This window comes from Orbicella franksi, chromosome 11 (assembly GCF_964199315.1).
Source record: "Orbicella franksi chromosome 11, jaOrbFran1.1, whole genome shotgun sequence".
In the NCBI taxonomy this organism is placed as follows: domain Eukaryota; kingdom Metazoa; phylum Cnidaria; class Anthozoa; order Scleractinia; family Merulinidae; genus Orbicella; species Orbicella franksi.
The window spans coordinates 11769523-11791254 of record NC_138155.1 but is presented as its reverse complement, the minus strand read 5'-3'; the positions used below and the strand labels follow the sequence as shown (position 1 = coordinate 11791254).

Here is a 21732-nt window from a genome sequence, read left to right as displayed (position 1 = left end):
GGTAACGGAAATCTGGAAAGCGAATAAGAGTGTTAGCAGCACATTCTTTTTAGATGAACACACGAGAGGAAGGAGGGCTACACGCGCGAGGGCGAGAAAAGCTCTTTTTCATTCTTCCGCGCCCACGCAAGGCCGATCTCTTAAGAAGAGTAGCGCAAGAGTTTCCTGGTGACCCACAAGCACGAGACTTATGAAAATACTACTAACTTGCAGTTTCGCTTACGGAAAATTACGTGAAAAGTGAACTGATCAACTTGACACGAGTGTGGGACAAAGAAAAACTGAGTCCCTGACAGGAATCGAACCCATGACCTCCCGATTACCGGGCGGGCGCTTTATGCACTGATCTGAGCTACGAGAACTCATGGAGAGCAATATCATTTAACTTAGTTCATACATGACTGGCGTCCTGCATACTGCTAGGATTTGGAATAGTTGTGAGCACTGTTGTTGATCAGTACACTTTTCACATATCACTAACGAGCTTAAAATTCACCATCTTTATTCACTCATTATCACAAGGAAGCTTCTTTGCATGAAACTGTCTTCCCACGTTCTCGCTACCTTTGTATGCACAGGAGCCAGATAAAAATCCCTCTAGGATGACTACGATTTATATGCCACAGAAACCTCAACCACACCTGTTCATAAAAGATAAATCTTTATTAATCCGAGCCGCGGGCCATGGATTTTTCATTAGAGTTTCAGTTATACAAGTTATGACAGCGACATAATTTTTTTTTCTCTCTCTCTTCACAGTTTTACCCAACTAGAAACAAAATTGTATTAATGTTAACCAACTACGCCTGGTTGTTTGAGCAGTGATTAAGCTAATCCAGGGTGAGCACGAACTTAAAATGTAATTTGTTGACAGTAACGACCTTTTCAAGTTCGATATCCAATAATTCTACTCTGACGGACAAAAGTCGCGACTTGTTTTTAAGGTGGACCTCATGTAGTTAGAAAATACTACATGTTCAAGAACTCACTCGAAGTGTATTCTCTTTGGTCTCTTTTGTATTCAAGTCTCTTGAAGGACTCGAGAGGAGAACGCAACTTCATTGCTCCCTAACAGGATTAAACTTAGGGACGGACCATTATTTTTTGAGGAGGTGGGGGTGAGCAATTTCCGAAAAAAAAAAACTCCTGCACAGCAAAAACTACTGAAAAAAAAATCTACCATCCAGGTCTGTATTTAACTTAAAAAACGTTCTTGCACAAGCTATTGCCACTGAAACAAACAAACAAACAAACAAACAAACAAAAAATCATGCACAACCTAAAGGTGAGACAAAAATTCATGCCCCCAAAATTCCTCCCCACCCCCCAAAAAAATTATGGTCCGTCCCTTACCGGCAGTGAAAAAAGTTTTAGACAAGATAGAAGAAACAAACTAAGTTTCACTGTGGATTAGCATTACTCAGCTTTCAAACAAGCAGACAGCACTAATGAATTTTAACATCCCCTTCAACTATTACAAATAGTAAAGGAAAAGTCTTACTTGAGCGAAATGATCAAACTATGGCTCAAACAAACCCCCACTGTCAGATCTAAATTGTTAAAAAAGGCAAAACAAATAATTCTTGGAAACAAATTTCATACACAGTGCGCCCGCCGTCTACACAGTTTTAAGTACAGTTTTAAATTTTTAGTACACAGTTGCCAAGTCTTTTGTTGTCTCGCAATTGAATGCCGTCACATGATTCAAAATGGCGGTACTCTAAAAATTAAACAAAATGGCGGACACTGTCCAATTTGTCTCTGAAACTGAAACTATCTGTACAAATCTTTAGTTTGCGTTATATTTGCAACAATTTGCATCCAACAGTGGAAATTTCCTCTAAAGAAAAATGTATGAAAAATAACAATATGAAGGATTTGATGATATGAGATTTTTCTCTCCAGAAAATGAACTTCCAAGTTGTTTCTTTTTTCTATGTACACGTACACGTTATCCCGTGCTAAGAATAAAAGTTACCCTAGTTACAAAAATAAACTTTTACACTATTTACAGAAAATTAAATTTTGAAATTAGCATCTATTTTAAAGAAGCTTGTCACACTATATATGGTATCAATTTCTAAAATATTTGAAATCGTCCTCAAATTCCAGAAAAACTTAATAGGGCTTGGTCATGCAATGTTAGGCTAAAACAGACCTGTTTAACAAGTGACATAATTAACTGAAATATCTCAATAACGGCTTAAAACTGTACAGCTGAAAAGAAAAAGCGAGAAGCCAAACAGGGGCATAAATGAGTATTGGAAAGAAAAAAAAAAACGGATTACATTCGGGGAAACTATACTTGTTTTGTTGTGTGGTCGTGATTGTACCCAACACGACTGTTGTTCTACTAAATTGACGTTTAGAGCTCATATAACTACCAAAACAAACAAAAGTAGCTAAAATACCGTGACCTAATGATCCCTTAAATTGATAGTTCATGAAGGCTGTAAAACGGTCTCCCAAGTTATTAGCCGACAAGAATACTTCAAGGAGCGCAGTCAAGGTATTATGAGTTATTTTGGCCACGTACAAAATTGCCTTTAAATTTAAGTAAACCTGAAAATAGCAGTTTACTAAGACAGAAAAACACCAAAGAGATAATAATCAACCACAAAGAAAGAAGGATGGTTAAGGATGGAGAAGATTAACACGGATTACAACCGACGAACTTGAAAAATTTAGATTAACTTTTCAAGATGCGCCAATCGTGACGTAGCTCCTTTAAGACAGGAAAAATTGAGAACGACTGCAAACTTGAAAAATTCACGCTATTTTTTTTTTGGGGGGGGGGGGGCAGGGGGTAAAAACTGGCTTCTGTGACAATGCTCCTTTGATCATGAATTAAAATTATTGCTTACCAAAATGTTTCGCGATGATTTAAAGTCCGACATAAATATTGCTTATCTTCTTTCCCATTAAGATTCCACATGTACAATAAATGTTACAAGAAGTGTGATATTTGCCTTTTGTTACGAGATAAAGATCAATTCCAGTTTAAGTCTTGCTATTAAACCGAGGAATTTTTCTTCACCCATGGTCAATTCCAAGTAAAATATTTAATGATCACAAAAATGTAATGATAAAGCTTAAAGAATTCCTCTTTATATATTGAGCTTTTATCCCAGATTCTTCATGATAAACTACCCTTAAAATCCACCCTTCTCGTATTGAAAGCAAATTTTTTAAAAAAGTGATCGAGTCCCCAGATTTCCTAAAAGAAGCTCGATTAAAATATTCAATGTTGAAGGCACAAAGACACCGGCCTCGCGAAGCTAAGAGAGGCTTTCTTGCGAAATTGCGACATGATTCTACTTGAGCGCTTGGTAAAACAGTGTAGTGAAACAGGCCTTAAATCTACTGTTTTAAGAGTGTCAGAGGTTGGTACACAAGCAAAAAAATATAAATGGCTTGTACGACCAATCTTTTAGTTATACCTTGATGGAAAACTAAAATCGTAGTCCTCTTTGCAAGAGGGGTGTTGCGTCACAATCCAACTTGTCTACAGGATTGGATCGGAGAAACTTGCATAATGTCTCCCTTCCCGCGCTGAAGTTTTCCCGCGCTTTTTTATGAGACGTTTGAGATCGAAAAATTCTACACTGATGACGTAGCTCTTGAGAGTGAGGTAACGACCAATCAGGGAAGCTATACACAAATTTTAAGCCTCGTCGTGAGAATGAGGTCTAATCTTAAGATCTCTCTTTAGCCGGAAAATTGAGCACGAAAATATGAAGAAAACATCAATTGAAATGATACCCTGAGGATATTCATCACTCACTGCAGTCAAGTGAATTACAGTGCGACTACTCGAACCGGGCTACTTGGAAAAGAGTTAACCAATCAGAACGTTACTTGAGAACAAAGGATAGCAATCTTTTCCTCAAATAAACCAATAACATCGAAGAACACGAACAACAGATCTTAACAAAATTGAAAACCCAACAAAGTGCAAAGTGTTACGAACCTTTCAAGAAACTCTGCCATTTGTTGATTGGTTAGTTTCAATCCTAAATTTTGTCCGTTTTTCAACGGTTCTGGTTTAGCTGTCGCAAAATGAGTTTTCAAGCTAAATTTTTCGAGCGAGACATGCAGGGGAGTCGATAGTGTTTACATCGTCACTCCAAACAAAACGTTACTTGCCGTCACGAGAAGCTATCAGTCCATTGTTCTCAGTTTATGTTTTGATTGGTTAGTTTTCTTCTTGGTGGCCCGGTTCCAGTGGTCGCACTGTAACAGCCTGTCCATAGGAAAGGCAAACTTAACGAGAATTGAAATACGCTTGCGCTCAATGACACCAAATTTCACGCCATGTCGATAGCGGCACTCCTAAGCGATCCCACTTGCCTTTATATCTCATCGTAAAAATGACGATGGTAGAGACGTTTAAAGCCAATCTTACTCCAGCCACAAGAAGCGAAGGGATGGAGAATCTTCGACCAACCGCAAGACTCATTCTTCATACAAACCACCGCCTCTCTGTCAACTATTCTTTAAAACAAACTGAAGATCTTCCGGAAGAGTTCTAATAATGGACAATAGGTGTCCTTTCAGCTGTTGTTTGATTTCAAGGCTCACGGGAGGGTAGAAAGACGCCGAACCAGCCTGCAAAGTTAAAAAAAAAAAACATTAAATACTACCCAAGAGCTTTTCACCCACAGACTTAAAAGTAAGAACTATTTTGTAAAGCATGATAAACAGTACCACATGAAAGTACTGCTCAATAGCTTTCATTTGAATGGTCACACACTAGGGTTTATCCACAAACTTAAAAGTTAGAACCACCTTGTACAGCATAATAAACAGGACCACATGAAAGTACTGCTCAGTAGCTTTCATTTGAATGGTCACACATTAGAGTTTCATCTACTCAGGTTTCATCCACAGACTTAGTATGATATACTAAGTATGATGGTAATATCTCCATGGTATTTAGCATCAAAATGGGTTATCTTGACATCAAAGGTGTCTTAAATGTGGCATTCATGTCATCATAGCTTGATATGTCAAAGAATATCACTTATTCATCATTTCTACCTTGACGATATCAGACGAAACTTAGTTCAGAACAAAGTAAAATACCTACTAGTAATGCAATACTTTCGAGTGGTATACCATGGAATATCTCACGAGTCTCTTGCATTTTCAACGAGTGGGATGTTCCAGTGGTATACCACAAGGGAGCGCTGCACAACTATACCATATATTTATACCACGCCATAGAAAATACAGTGGTCAAGGCAACTGATTAATGCGACATACGCGCGGTGCATGATGGGAAGGTTGGATGTAGTACCGTCGAAAATACAACGGCTTTCCTGTATTCTGATTGCCTGTATTTTCTATGGCATGGTATAAGAGGAGAAATCGCACTTACCAGCTTCTCTTTGATCTGCAAGAACAAATCAACGATCTCCACCTCCTGCTTGTCTCTGATCCAACGAGGAACATCCTAAGAAAAACGTACAGAAAATAAGTAAACTTGTCTAGTAATAAAAGCAACATTGAATTTGCGAGAGGAATCATCATTCCCTGGCTAAAGAATCTGTGACATTATTCTCGACTCATCACAACTTTCTCCACTGGCCAAAAGTATATTGCCTTATTATAAGAGGTACTAGAACAATTAGCTGAAACACTTTAGCCAATTATCAACATGAAGTTAATAAGGGCAGATGTAAATTAGTTTATAACTTAGTTTAAGTCTACTAGCGTTCTATCACCAATGCCGTTCTCTGATTGGCTACGCTACTGACTATCTATTCTGTTGTAGATAGTTTGTAGCGTAGCAGTGTGCTCTTGTTAACAAAATGACGGCCGCCTCTTTGAGTTTTCGAGGTGTCTGTGAAGAGAATTCATTTAGATAAAGTTTTGAACGACTAGTAGATTTATACTAAAACAATCAGATTATTCGCTCTCGATTTCTATGCGTGATAGTTGAGGAGCGCGCAACGAGATAGAAATCTCGAACTCATAATCTAATTATTAATAGAGATGCACGGAGTTGCTTGCGCTAAGACAACCCATTTCAACAGAAAAAAGACATTAGTTTCATGAAAATCCTTCGTTGATCCCAAGAGTAACTCACAGCCTTTCCAAGAGCTTCCAAATGAAGAATTTCCAGCTTCTGTCTTATCTCTTGTTGCCGATGTCGTAACCAACCTTCAAAGTTTGCAGATTTGAAGAATTTCCTATGGTAACAATACAACGTGGAGGTCAAGTTCCAAATTTTCTGTGTCAAATCACTACAGAGAGAGTTATTTATGATTTTATCACAAGAAAAATATGCGGGAAGGCCTACACATCGGAGGCAATCGGAGAAGAGAACCTACAAAAAAGTGCAAGCTACGTAAACCTTTAAACTCTCTGGCCCATCCACACTACGCCGGAGGAATTTAAAAACGCAACAATCACCGGTCATTTTGGATTTGTGTTTGAGGAAAACTCGGTCAGGGAAATCACGTGATCATCGTGACGCCATCATTTTCGAAAAGTTCAGTTTTCAAAATGTTTTCCGTCCACACCTAAATGCAAAGCTCGTGTTTTCATATTCCTCCGACTGGTTTGAAGAGGGTTTTCGAAAAGCTCCGTTTTCGTGACGGATTAGTGTGGACGGTAGGCCTAACCGTTGAAATAAAGCTGCGTTTTCAAATTTCTCCGGCGTAGTGTGGACGCCGCATCAATGGGCTTATGTTTAAAGCCAGATATCTGCAACCCATTTAGAATATTTTAACTGAAAAAAGAATTTCCATTTATTTAGTTACTTCACTTTGTCGTTCATTTATTGCCAGTAATCTTTCAAGTTCGGTTTTTTGTTGTAGCAAGAATGCGCCTAACTTCATAAGGTGGAGGAAAAGGCTGCTAAGCTTAAATTTACAGTCTTTGAGTTTTTACCTGTAAAGTCCGACCCAGTTCCCCTTCAGCCTGGATGTTAGCTGAGGTCCTGAATGTTCTAAGGTCGTCAGAAATTCATCTGCATCAAAAGGCTTCAATCTTGGAGGATGCTACAATTTAAATAATGGAAAATGATAGTTACTAAAAGAAGTAACCCAGTTTAGACCAATGTACTGTAATCTGGTTTCACGCTTATAAGACATTCTGTTGCCTTTATAAAAGTTGTCATTCCTGAAGATCTTCAAATAACTTAACAAATTAAGTTTACCTTCCAAGGGGAGATACTTCTTTGCAGAGGCATAAGACTAACAACATATCTTTCCTGAGCATTGGAAAGAGAAAATTATCATTAGAAAGGAACTTTGGAGGCCTAAAAGCTATACACCAGCTCACGCAAGTAGAGTTTGGGCAGAGGCCAGTCAGAGTTACTCTGATGGGTTTTCAGTCGGGCAAGACACTTTACTGGCACAGTGCCTCGATCAATCGGGCATATAAATTCTCACTGCGAAACTCACTGGTTAAAGTGAAGAAAAGCTCCCAAAAGATATTGTCCGTCGTCTGTCGGCCAACTATCGGCCGACTGTTGGCGGTTTGTCGAGCGACTGTCGGCCAACTGTTGACCAACTGTCATTCGACTGTAGGCCGCTTGTCGGCAATGTGTCGGTAACATGCTGACTAACAGTTGGCCGGCTTGTTATCGACAGCCGAAAATGGGAGCCATTGTTCACGTTACCGAGATATTAAACAGGCAATAACATGCGCGAATGTTTCTGTCGTGTTGCTATATGAATCTATCTCTACAAGATCTACATGTAACCGTAAAAGTATGTTTGTAACCATACCAATGGAATAATAAAACTCTGTGTTAGTTCCAACATGTGTCTCCTCAAAATGGCGTTCTATGTAATTAAAGAGCAAAGAGAGGGCAAAACTTCATTAATCAATAATAACCTCAAAAGGTACAATAAATTACTAATCTCCCAAGCTTTAAATTTATGACTCGCAAATTTGCAATTCACAAGTAACTTATTCATGTTTCATTTTTCAGGCATTCTGAAAAATCTCCCGTTGGTACATGTACCCATTGAATGAATACATGAAAGGTTAAGACTGTGATGGGTTCTAGTGTAGAGCGGATCTAAGGGGAGGGTGCAAGGGGTGTGCACCCTCCCCCCCCCCCCCCCCCCGAGATGACATCCGGCTTTCTTAAATTTGTTTACCTCGCCCTTCCTTAGTGGTGCACTCCCTCCTAAGAAAAATCCTGGATCCGCCCTGGTTATGCGGAGGACTAATTTTCAAAAGCTGTTCGGGTTATACTGTTCACCCAGTTATTAGTTAATGCCAGTATGCAGGGCTCTTACCTGAACTTCTGGGGGTCGCTTTGGGTGATTTCCCTGTTAAAATCAGAGTAAGATAATTCAAATTACAATTTGATGCATAGCCACTTAAACTACCACGTCAAACCTAGGATTTAACTCAATAGTTTTTAGTCCAGTTTATCCTGGCAGGGAGGGACGGTGGCCTCATGGTTAGTGGGCTTGTCTCCGGATTGAGTGGTCCGGGTTCGTGCCCAGGGGCCTGTTTCTCGAAAGACCCGGAAACTTTTCGGGCCCGTAAAGCCATAGCAAAATGTCGAACCTTACGATTACAGAGCTGTTTTATTCACATATTCTTAATATGAAGAGAAGTTCCCTTCATACAAGAAGTTTCAGGTGCATACACTTCTCCGTTTTTAGATACAGATGGACTAAAAATGGCTTTACGGGCCCGAAAGGTTTCCGGGACTTTCGAGAAACGGGTCCCTGGCCGGGGACAGTGTGTTGTGTTCTTGGGCAAGACACTTTACTCCCACAGTGCCTCTCTCCACCCAGGTGTATATGGGTACTGGCGAACTTAATGCTGGGGGTAACCCTGGGATGGACTAGCATCCCATCCAGGGGGGAGTAGAAATACTCCTAGTTGCTTCATACTATAGAAACCGGCTGATGGGCCACTTGGCTCGCATGCAGACTTTCTTTATCCTGGCAATAGACTTGCAAAAGTCATTTTGTCATGCTGTAGTTGACCTTCGCTGAAACAAATAAGCCTAAAATATACACACCTTGCTTAATCTTCTAAAAATAAGTTTATCCTTTGTGAGCAATTGCTTGTACTTTGTATAGATGCCTAAAACAAAGTAACCAGATTTCAAAAATCACTTGGACAAAACAGAAATTTTAGCATTCAACTGAATCCTTCCTAACTATCAGAAGCTTGATAAATAAAGTGAACAAATAACGGACTCGTACCCAGTCACTATTTACGGGTACTGGGGTGGAGAGAAGATTGGATACTAAGGTGGGTGTGCAGGGTGACATGGGAAGGGTCCCTTAACTTCCTGCATGCTCCACTCGATCCAGACCACTTTCTCTTTGAAACAATCAAATCTGACCCGTTAATATCGACTGGGTAAGAGTATGAACACATAAGGAACAAACACATGCACTGACGAAGAAAGGAAAGACGGAATGGAGCCTAGAGGGTGGGAGGAATGGAGAAACAGAGAGAAAGTGGAATAGATGATTGCAGAAGGGAGGGAAGAAGAGAAAATGTCAAATGTATGGAAGAAAAGCGAAAAACAAAGCAAGGTAAGAATGAAAAACGAAGTCATTCACCAAAGAACTATGGGATGTATTGAAGAAGTGAAGAACGAGAGGAACAAAAAAAATGAAGGAATGAAAGAAGGCAAGAAGGAACAAAGGACTGAATGGATTTAAATGAACATTTAAATTCACTATGGATTACATTTGATCACTATATACAGCAACAACAAGAGTTAGAGTTACATCAACTTCAGTACCACTAGCCAAATGAAATAGTTCACCTGGCTTTGAAGATAGCGTCCTTTTAGCATTTTGGCCAACACCAGGAGACTTTCTAGATGATATGACTAGGAGAAGACAAGCTAATAATCAACTTCTGAACTGGGTAAGGGTTAAATGCAGTCCTGGAGTGATTTACACATAACCGCACATTGTAAAACAAGAATCAAGGTTTAAATTACACTTTTATTTGCCTGAGAATACTGATTTAATTTGTGGTAGTCCCATGCAGTAACAACATGCAAGATATTTGTGATCAAGATAAAATGCGAAGTTACAGCTTTTTTATATTTTTCTATGAAATGTAATCTGAGAGCTCCCTTTAAATACCACCCTCTATACCTGGGGTGGGAACTATCACTGGTAAATGCTCTTTTCGCAACAGAGCAAATAATTGCCAAAAAACATAAAGAGAATGCACTGAAATATTAGGATGATGTTCATAAAATGCACATATTCACACGTAGTACCACCTGCTCAAACAAGGTTTACTAGACTTGTCATCTCGGACTGTCTCCATGAGATGTAGACAGTAGAGCAAAGGGAGAAAGAGTACTATGTTCCTTGCTGTATATTTTTTCAGACATTTATTTTGAATACCTTACGAATGCTACAGAAAACTCATCAAAAGATTGGACAATTTATTTTTTATTCATGAATGATTATTTTCATAGAGTATGAATCCTGATGCAATCAAATCATTACTACTCACCAAGATTAGACATTTCTCCTATTCTCACCATGTGTGGCCAGTGTTGAAGAGTCTTAGCAAAGAAGGGATTTGTAACACCAAGAATTACGCCAGGCCTGAAATAGAAGATGCTTTTGCTAAGCCATGACCCTACATTCCCTGTTACTTTACCTAGACACGCGGATGCCACTGTAGTCTCCTTTGCAGTCTTTATTTGGGTCACAAAGCAATGCCTCTCCCCACTAATGACTGTTTAATTTCATTAGTCACGAACTGAATTCCTCTTGTGCATACACCACAAAACAGTGTTTAAGTGTTTAAAAACATTTTTGTTAAACTTCAATTTAAGAACAATGCAGAAGCACATATAGTAAGCAGAGACTATCATATATTAGTATCACCCAACTAGTGGACTAATGCAAATCCTGCATTTTCATTGCCTACGCTACTAGAGGACTATTAGTAATAGTCCTCAAGTAGCGAAATTGGTGCAATCAAGCGTGACGCTTTCTTTCATTTTATTCCCAAATAAATGTTTCTTCATCTTGCATTTGCTAACTTTATTATTGCCTTTTCTGTCCGACTAGTTGGGTGATACTAAAACAATTAGACCCTTCGCCCTCAAGGGCCACGGGTCAATAGCCCATTCGGCTTCGCCTCATGGGCTATTGATCCGTAGCCCTTGCGAGCTATGGGTCTAATTGTTAATTAATCAACAGTAATCCAAACTTTGAGCTGATATTGATCAGGTAAATTACCTGCTGTGGTTTGTATCTCCAAAAAAATTGCTGTGTAAAACTTATGCTTACAGATTTTTACAAACTTTAGGGTATCTGTTCACAAAGTATCTCTTCTCTTTCTCTTCTTGTATTTTTTTCCAAATCAGTTCTATACAGTTACATGAATATTACCCATTCTGTTACTTACGGAGCTTGTGTTCTTGTTGTGTATTCTTTAAACTCTGTATCATGGATTGTGAAGAAAGGTCTGTAGTCGGAGCAGTAGTGTAATGGAGAGATCAAACTACAAGTAGCAAAGAACATAGTCAGCAGGCACATAAATAGAGGATATCACATGGTGGCGAGAAGATAAGAATTTTATGTTTGAGTGGCAAGAACAGTATCTCATGAGTGAGTGCAGTGAATGAGTGAGATATTGTTATTACCACGAGAACATAAAATTCATATCTTCGAGGTAATGTGTAATGTTCCTTTTATTATATAGACATACTGATGACGCATATTTGACGATTTTCTGAAGATTTCCGACCAGTTTCTGAAGATTTCCAAAGATTCTCCAAAACCTGTCCGAAGGTCACATGAATGTTGCTGAACATTTTCTGGAGAATTTCTGAAGATTATCGAAGATTTCCAAAGATTGCCAAAGACTTTTGAGGGAGACCCAAAGATGTTTCGATCATACACCATCAAATTTAAGTACAATATTAGAGACACACTTGATATCAGTGAAATCATCAATATCTTCACTAGTTATGATATGGAAAATATGCCACTCGAGTGACGGATGTGGTTTCTTATGAATTTTATGAGTGGTGTATTTTCCAGTAAAACACTTGTGTCTATATAATAATAACTTCTAATTAAATGAGAATTCTACTCAGTTACACCAGTCATTTATTTAATATGACTGAGGTGATAAATTTGGAGGCATCTATTAAATAATATGCTACTTGGGTAACCAGTAGTGCTATTAATAAGAGCACCTCTTCTCTCTGCAGGAGGAAATTTGTACAAGATATACAGCATTGGTCAGTAGCAATATAAATCAACATTTGATACCCAAGAAAATGGTGTAATTTCAACATGATTGTTTTTTTCTGACAAAATAGCCGATGAAACTCTTAGCTAAAATTCAAGATCAAAGGCTGGAGCTTGCTGCCTTGAGCTGTATCTGCTGTGTCAACTTCAATTATATTGAAAATGAGCATTTTATTTACCTTGCAAGAGCTTGGACAGTCTCAGAACAGATTGTAGGAGAAGGTGCCATGACAACAATTGGCTGATAACAAGTACATAAAGAATTATTATCAAATAATACAAATTATGATTATAAAAACTACAGTTACTCGAGCTTCAGGCTTAAAGCAATCATCAGACTGTGCCCATGGTGGCAGTTGAAACAAAATTTAAACAGACTCATGGAGGGCATGTGGAGCAATACTGTAAACTTCTGATTGGGTCCATAGAAAGTTCTTATTCTCATGCCTGCATTTTGTTACAAGTTCAGATCTTTTGTTTAGAAGCATAGATTTGTCCACGGATAGAATGCAGAGTTTTTCTGTCACACATGATGGGTATATCTTAATAAAATTAAATGTGTTCAACTTCAGAGTTCATAAAGCAGCAATTAGAACAAACTACACTGAGCTACAGATGTAATAAGCGGTCTTAAATCTTGTGAATCACACCACAAATTAAAGTAATGGATACACTTTAGCAATTAATTTACAATAATTAGTATTGAATGTAAACATACAGTACTTACAAATATTATAATTGTGATTAGACTGGTAAGAATGCTTTCATTATCTTATAACAATTTCCCCAGTCTACACTGTGAATATAAGAATATTATGATATCAATACCTCATTGGTAAGTGCTAATTCCCATAAGAGATGAATGTGAGGAAGAACTGATTGTAAGCATCTGAAAAACAAAATGTCAAACACAGTTTTTTAAACATAGATCTATAATATTTGTAAATGAAGAGCTGTTTTATTCTACTGTTTTCTTAGCAACTGCAGTAGTAAGACTTAGAATTTATTTACAGTCTGTACCTAAAGATATCTGGATCCTTCAAAGTTGGAATGACTTTAGGAGAGGGCATTTGAGGCTGAAATTTAAAAATAAAATACAGTTTTGTTAATTTCTGTTTGAAGCTGTGAGAACAACATCCAAGACCTTTATATTAAAATAAATATTATTATCACAATCCTCCTTCTGGAGCTCGCACATAATGAAATTAAATGCAGTTAAATATATCAGTTAACAATTAACTACAGTGTAGTACTGTGCTAGTGGACCAATGTTAACCAATGGCATTTTGATATTCACCTGTTGCATTGAAAACTAAATCAAAGTAAATAAAACCAAACTGCACTGACCCAAATGACATGTATGAAAGACTTTAAAAACCAGATCAAATATAAATTAGAAAGTTTTCATGTCCCGTTGAAATTTTTAGAATTTGATGAATAAATAAACAATAGCCTCCATTTGGCATGAAAATATGCTCTCATATTAAATACAGTATGAGAGCATATTTTCATATTTTGTCTGCAAACAATGTCTGTTCTGAAAAGCAAGCAGTTTTCTGAGAACATAACTTGAGGAAAATTGTAAGCTTTGAGGAACAGATAATATCGGAGCAAATTTTCATGCTGGAGGCTATTATATTTTTTGCGACACACACAGTTTTGAAAATTGGGGAATATCATTCGCATATTCTCCAGTTTTAGCTGCAGGCATATTCAGTCATGTGACACATTTAGATCAATAATGTACGAGCAAAAATATTTGATGGATTGTGAGGTCCGTTATAACAGTAAGCATAACTTGAGCAAGTCTGTACAGTTTTTAGCACAGTTTAGTCAACTCACCACAATGTGAGCAACAAGAGGATTGTCTGGTGATGACACAGCTCCTGGTTTGTCTCCTCTGGATGGAACTCGAACCTACATGTAACACAAACACACCAAAATACAACATATAAGACAAACAGCCCCTACTAAAATGTCCCAGTAGCCAGAAATTTTGCCAGCTGCAGTAAAAAAAAAACATTTCTCATCACCAACAACATTCTACATCTGGTCTTTACAGCCTAGTAATACTGAGTGACATACTATATTCCAACACATTTCAGTGAGATGACTGGGTGAATAGGGGGTGTAGCAAACAGACTTTTAATTTGCTATTTCATTCCTGATAAATTTATCATTAATTACCATAAGGATTTAAATTTAAAGATTGCCAAAGAATAAACATGACAATACATTGCATGACAATAAAGCCCACAGCTACAGTGTACATTGTTTTACTGAATTGCAGTACATGTATGTAACAAATATAACTTCAAAGAAGCCACAACAAAAAAAGCAGTGAGCTCTCAGAGCTCATCAATTTTTTGTTGGGCTATGATATCGCACGTTTGTGTTTGTACAGTACCAGTCGCAAAATACATTTATTTAGCACCTTCCACTAGTCCATTGACGAACGTTCACGCAACACGTTTGTTTCAAAAACATGCCATCGAACTGCAAAATTCTTGCATCAAACATGAATAGAGATAATTTCGCTCACTTTCCCTAACCAAAGTTTTGATTATGCTGAAAGATTTCAACTATTTGAAGGAGCAACTGATACTAGGCCGTACATGACATTACTGACAGGTGAGCATGAAGAGAGTGAGAACATATGCAATGCATGTCAGGGAAATGAATATTTAAGTACTTCCGGCACGAAAAAAGATTGTCATATTTCCAGTGTAGCCAAGATTATTAAATTACTAACTAAAACAAAAATTCGTTAAAGCAAATTTGGCTGAGCCTACCAATTTTTTGTCGCCTAGTGTGACCAGCCCCTTACCCAAAAGTAAACACTACGTTTTAACGTTAGTCTATTATTTTGGGGGCTAGAGGATTGCTGTGGTCTGCTGCACTTAAGAGCCGATGCCCAACTACATGTACCTCAATCACTCTTTGGGGGGGATTACGTTAATTTACATTAGATGGATACAAATGTTACTTAATAAACATAACATGAAAGTTACCTGCATGACATTTCCCATCAGAGGAAGCTGTAATGTATGGCCGGCCTCAGGATTAGGCCACTGATCGATATCATGACAGACTAAAAGAATATCGTAAAGAATTACTGACACAACATCAACATACATGTAAGTTATCAGCCTTCCATAAGAAGACTAAGAAATCCACTGTCAGAGTTACTGTTTTGAAGAGGGGGACTATGTTTTCTCCTCTTGAAAGGGAGGATCGAGCAAGCTGTTCTATGGGGTACCTTTTGGGTAGAGTTTTAATTTTTACAGTGGTGTACAGAGTTTCCAATATTCATAGCCAAGGTACAGTGTAAGTTAACCTGTTATTTCAGAATCTATGAAATTTGGGGTTTGTGTGACAACAATTACCTATAATAGCTGCATGTACCTTTTTTAACAGTATCCAATATTAACTTCTAACAACTTTTATTAAATTATATATTTATTGGCCCCAATTTGTCATTTCCGAGGGCCAATCTATTTGTTAGTTTGAACTACACAGATCACTATGTCTACATTTCTTTGTGTTCAGAGCAACTAAAACTACACGCGTACTAGTATCGGAAATGCTGCAAGTTAATACATGCATGTCTATTGTACCTGTTTCTAAACCAAGCTCTCCATTCTCAAAGAAGCTTGGAGCAACAAGCTGAACCTAAAGAGAAGAAAGACCAGAAAAGAAACACTTCATCAGAACTTTCACTTAATACATTAAGCTTTATGATTTCTTGTAAATATGTAAAAGGTAGGTTCTGTGTTTGAGCCTACTGCATGGGGTCCATCAGGCTATGGCACATGATCATGTAACTCAAGGTTCCTATAGCACAAAGCGACCATAAGAGTATTACGACTCCACCCCCGCCCCCTCCCAAACCCCTGTATGGGACACCATTCCATCACATTCCCTGGAATAAAATTTGCCTTTACCCATTTATACCCCAGGAGGAGAGACGTACTGTGAGAGCTAGAGCTTGATTCTGGATACCTCAAACCAGAGTCTGGTGCACCCAACCCTTACTCCACTGTGCCTTTCACAACACAATATCATTACTAAGTCAAACACATAATTGAGAATGATTCTGGAATGATCCTGCACTTAAATCAACTCAGACAGGGCTCATTTTCTCGTGGTAATCTTCCTTTCCCTTCCTGCTCAAAAAGGTCAAGTGAAATTCTTTGATTCAAACTTTTTATACCAAAACAAAAATATATTGTTAACCACAACTTACAAATATTCTAATTACCAGTCAAAGGTTGAAATACTTTCCCTTCCCTCTCAGTAACATCAAGTGAAATTATTTTCCAATTGATTCAAAATTTTTAAGCCCAAAACAATAATTATTGTAAACCACAACATGTATTTTACCAGTCACAGGCTGAAATATTTAATTACTGATTTGTTACTTACCACCTCGGAAAACAAGTTGACATATGGTAGCCTTGAAACTAACACGACTGACTGAAACACAACAGAAACATACAATTATAATTAAAATAGTGTTATTGCAGATGAGTGACAATATTCACCTTGAATAATTAAAAAAAATAAAACAATTTTCAGGAAGGGGCCAAAGTCACAACCTCCCCCTTTTTCTTGTTCTTTAATCTTAACCAACTATTTTGCGAGTGTTTTGGTAGAATGTTGATGTCTTGTGGGTATGGGGTGATATTGCATTCTAACCCCTCCCCTCCCCCTCCCCCTTCTCTCCCTGGATTTTTCTGGGCCTTTGACACCCACCCCCACCCCTCTGAAATTTCCAATCCCTTCCATGATGGGGATATTAATATTTTCTGGAATCAAACAATGCCTCCTTTCTGAATTTCCTGGAACAGCCCACCACTGTTAGTAAACATCTTTCACTTTGCAACAAAATTTAAGAAATAGCAAACCTTCTGAAAATATCCCCTCTGAATACTAGGATCTTTAACTTGACGGAAATAAGCAAAGCCATAAAAGTGGGCAGGATCACTCTGAAAACAAGTGACACAGAAATATGTTCAAAACACTAAATTACAGTTATACCACACTTGACTTTCCATTTGGTTGTAAGAGTTAGTTGGGTTTTTGGTTATTTCAGAGTGCTAGTACCCTATTATAATTATATTGATATCTTTTAATATATTTGTAAGTTATTTTCTGCTGGATACAATAAAATTTGTTGTTATTTTCATCGTCTTACACATTAGACGTGACGTGAACAAAGCATTGCATATTTAGTTAGTTTGGAAGTGTCAAATGAATTCAGCAAACAAAACAAAAAGCACCTACCAAACATTTAATAAGTTATTAAAAGTCTTATTTTCCTTCAAGAAAATGTGTAAGGGGCTACTAAGAGTATCTTCTGTGTACACGCTGTCTTACTTTTTGTGCATGCACAACTTACACCTAAGTACACCATACTGCCTTTTTGGTTCATTTCTATGGGCAAAGGTATAGAACTTTATCAGAAACCAGAGTGGGGTTTTGTAAATCAATAAATATTCTGCAGTAACAGGGTTCGTACTCTTTTAAGCTTTTCAAATTCCATGACTTTCCATGCCCTTTTCCATGACCTTTCTGAGTTTTCCATGACCTAAGCTAAGCCGTAATTTCACAGTATTAAAACAGTCATTTGATTAATCATTATTTTATTTAAAGTATTTTCCAGTATTATAATGCATAAAATGCATGCTTGTGGCTATTTCTACTGAAATTAAAGCCTATTTCTAACTTGTATGTTATTATTTTCAATTTTTTTATCTTTTTGCCTTTTTATTCTCAGAAAGCATATTGCTTTTCCATGACTTTCCATGACCCTCACTTAAATTTCATGACTTTCCAGGTCTGGAAATTGAAATAATAGATTCCATGATGACTTTCCAGGTTTTACATGACCTGTATGAACCCTGGCATGAGTAATTGGCCGCACTGAAACAGATGATCAAAATACAACTACATGTAGACTAACAGTCTACATTCCTCGTCCTCCACAGTGTCTCCCTGGGGAAGGAGGAAGTGAAGTGGGTGTGAGAAGGCATGCAGGGCAGCATGAAAGAGGCTTCTGTGGAGGAGAGAGAGGTCTACAGCGTAGACAAGTTGGAACTTTAGAACTTCTCAAAACTCACATTAAAAGAAGTTTTAATTATACTTATAATTATTATTGGTAAACAATGCATCATGTAAGTAATCAAAATTATATTTTGAGTAGTATGAGTTAACCTTTGCATTACCCTGTATGCTAAAGGAACCTCATCTTCATATCTCTTCACAAGATGGCTTTTTTGACAACTGCGAGGACTACATCTGATACGAAAATGAAACTGCGTATCTCCCATGCATCCTATGAAACACAACAAAATTTAACATTTAATTTGATCAACCTCATGTCCATCTGGGCTCAGAAATGGAGATTTGAAAAATTGACACATCTGGTCAAGGGGTGATAGAATCAGGAGACTAACAGACAAAATATTACATTCATGATAAATTACTACTGATCACTAATTAAAATATTTCCTGCTACTAATGTTCACTCAAGCAGCCATCCATCATATATTAGACAGACACACAGAGTGGAATCCTGCTCTATGGACACACACTTAAAATGGGCACCTGCTTATTACAGACATACACACAGTGTATATGGGTTATTGACCAAGCGTGGAGTCAAGATGGCTGGACATTGGCCAAGTTCTTTTTTTGTGTGCTTATCGACCGAGATGAAGCCAAGATCTATAAACATACAACAAAAGAATGAGGCCAATATTCAGCCATCTCGGCCGAATAAGCTTGGTCAATACAGGATTTATTATATGGAAACTACATGTATTGTTTTCTTTTGGGACACAGCCCGTAATCCCTAGCAGGTAAGACAGTGCCATCATGCCCACTCGGTAACCAATCACAGTGCAGTATTCGGTTCATCTATAGTTAGGCTCATATTAATACATCAAGTTACCCAAAGAAATGCATTCCACAACTAGAGGCAATTGTTCTCATTTAAAAACTTACCTGAGTTGGAGTCAGGAAAGGCCAAATAGCAAATGCTCATTTTCTGTAAAAGAACACATTAACTTAGTAACTTACAGCATTATGCAAGAACAATATATTTAGAAGTTTCCAACTAAGATCAAAGAGAAGATGTTTCTTTCTAGGTTGCATTGCCAAAATCACACCATATATATGTAAAACTATGGAAAACGTGTACCCAATACCGAAATCAAAACTATAACAACTAAATACTTGTTTTGATTTTTTTTGTTTTCTAGGGGTTTAAAAGTTGCTACTACTTAATGCTCATCTGAGTGTACTATTTAAATTGGTTCTTGGAAACATGAATTATCTTGTAGGTGATATTGTTTGGCTATTCAGTACCTAAAACAATGACTCATATTAGTGCCTCTTAAATCTGATGGTTGCCTATAGAGATGAGATATTAGCCCATAAAAAAATAGTAGTTCATGACAAAATTGTACCTAAGAATTATTATAAATATCATGCTTTGATAGACTGATATTGAAACTGCTTTCAGGATTTCAAGCTTACATGTTTTACCAGTTGTATGGTGATTGGGCAGTTTGATTAACATCAATTCGCTAAAATTTCCTTTCACAATATTGTAATATAGGATTTAAGAGGAGTCTGTTTTAAACAGTGACAAAGGAGCTAATGAGGATAGAAAATAACAAGGGCAGTCCCAAATAGTGCATCTGTTTCCATGTACAAAACAATACTTGTCAATGCTTCTAGTAGGAAAGAGAATACAAACGCTGAAGAAAGAACAGTCCACAGACACCAGATGCATGTCTGATCATCTGAGATGTATATTTATATTTCTTTATTGATTTGGGAATGTGGTTGAACAAAGGTCAGTTGTACTGTCCTGCTCTGAAATTACAATGGCCATTTCTGCTCTCATCTGTCTGAACAAGACAAGGTTTGAAATTAACCCGGGGGAGGTACTCCCAGAAGAATTGGGTGACCGCGTGCGGCTTGCTTCCCAAAACCCTTGCCCTATTGATGACCAAACTTTGCGACATTCCCTAACCTATTTATGACCTGACCAAAAATTCAAAACCCTAGATTTATGACCTGACCCTTAAATCAAAATACTGTTTCAGACCTGCGTTTCCTTATAAATTAGTTCCGTAGTTCAGACCAATGTTAAATTACCGTAAACATAATTTGTGAATGGCTTTTGTTGATTTTCTTTGCAGTAATGATGAAAAAGTGGCTTCTTGTAATCAAGGCAAGTGCAAAAACCATACCCTATTTATGACCAAAATGGCCAAAATCAACTAAAATCGATACCCTATTTATGACCAAAACAGCTGAAAAACCATACCCTTTGGGGTTGCACATACCTGTATAGCCCATATAAGGAAGTACCCCCCCAACCCCAACCCAGGGAAATTAATAACAGTGATGTCCAATCGATTGAAAACAAAAATTAAAATAATGCTTTCTATTTTTGTCCATCTCTTAAATTAGTAAAAATAATATTGTACTACTGAATTACAGCACTATGGCAACTTTGGAATAGAATTGTAGTCAGAATATTTTTGGATTTTGATTTTATTTTAAAGATCTATACCCCTTTCACCATGTTAAGTTTATTTTCAACTGGGGTCAAGAACTCAGAAATAGGTACACTTTCATAATTATCAGGGCCGGAAAGAGCTCGCAATCTTTTCATGTACGATGGTACAAATAAACGCAAAATGCAATAATATAATGATTATGAGGAAAAAAGGAACAAAACTGGATTGAAATAAAATGCCTTTATTAGCTCGATGTTCCATGTGCTCTGTATCAGATATCTGCCTGAAAGGTATGAAACTGACAAAAAATAAACACTCGACATCGGCTTAGGCAAAGTTGACATATAAAATTATCCAGATTTGTTTTCGTTGGTTTTAGGTAATGTTTTGGTCCACAAAATGGCTTCAGATACGTGTGTTTCCTCATACTATCGTTATTAAACAGACAACTAAGATCAACGTACAGTAAGCGGATTTATAAATGTCTGATGTAACGAAGACGACGCGACAGCTGTAAGTTCATCGTCAATGTCATGGCCCTACACCTATTTGACTTTGCTTACCTCACGGTCCGTCAGTTCGACATGAGCGGGGTAAATGAGCTGTAACAGAGTAAATACGAATCATAACATTAAAACAATTCAAGCCGCAACGAATCTGCCATAACCACATGCTTAAATATTCTGCGTTCAGTGCCCAAGATTGCGCGCTTCTCGAAGCATGAACGCAATGAACGAAACACTCACTGGTGCTTACCTCTAACGCTTGGCCAAGCTCTAAATCAAACGTTACAACACAGAAACAGGTCACCCATCTTCTAAAACGATCCCAAGGTAAAACAGGGCCTTCATATTCACTTGCAAGGAACATTTCATTCCCTTCACAGTCCGCCATATTTCTCGGAAACCATCTGTGCGTCTGTGCTTTTCGATCGGTTCAATTGACGTCATTTCCGGTGAGACCAGCCC

At 37.6% G+C, this 21732-nt stretch overlaps 1 protein-coding gene across 2 annotated transcripts; it reads right to left on the bottom strand.

The window, feature by feature from the left end:
* Positions 1 to 648: 648 nt before the first annotated feature.
* Positions 649 to 21729, bottom strand: LOC145460290 (protein DENND6A-like). Of its 2 annotated transcripts, XM_081445044.1 has the most exons (23): positions 21521 to 21729; positions 21328 to 21366; positions 19236 to 19278; positions 18455 to 18564; positions 17135 to 17215; positions 16653 to 16703; positions 15845 to 15899; positions 15239 to 15318; positions 14070 to 14144; positions 13248 to 13303; positions 13056 to 13116; positions 12407 to 12468; positions 11377 to 11472; positions 10471 to 10565; positions 9761 to 9826; positions 8999 to 9063; positions 8259 to 8291; positions 7740 to 7796; positions 7166 to 7219; positions 6898 to 7007; positions 6092 to 6194; positions 5381 to 5455; positions 649 to 4608 (listed from the first exon to the last, which is right to left on the bottom strand). In XM_081445044.1, exons 1-23 carry the CDS (start codon positions 21656 to 21658, stop codon positions 4486 to 4488), a joined length of 1728 nt encoding a protein of 575 aa, XP_081301170.1. In that variant the 5' UTR covers positions 21659 to 21729; the 3' UTR covers positions 649 to 4485. The 2 variants fall into 2 exon arrangements, with proteins under 2 accessions (XP_081301170.1, XP_081301168.1); XM_081445042.1 differs by lacking the exon at positions 649 to 4608 and having other exon boundaries at positions 4925 to 5455.
* Positions 21730 to 21732: the final 3 nt, after the last annotated feature.

Bases quoted from the DNA above. Each gene is read 5' to 3' on its own strand.
- LOC145460290 (XM_081445042.1), bottom strand. From the start codon at position 21,658: ATGGCGGACTGTGAAGGGAATGAAATGTTCCTTGCAAGTGAATATGAA. The intron at 11,473-12,406 runs GTAAATAAAATG...TGCTACTTGTAG, and splicing joins ACTGTCCAAGCTCTTGCAAG to TTTGATCTCTCCATTACACT. The intron at 9,827-10,470 runs GTGAGTAGTAAT...GTCTTCTCCTAG, and splicing joins AGGAGAAATGTCTAATCTTG to TCATATCATCTAGAAAGTCT.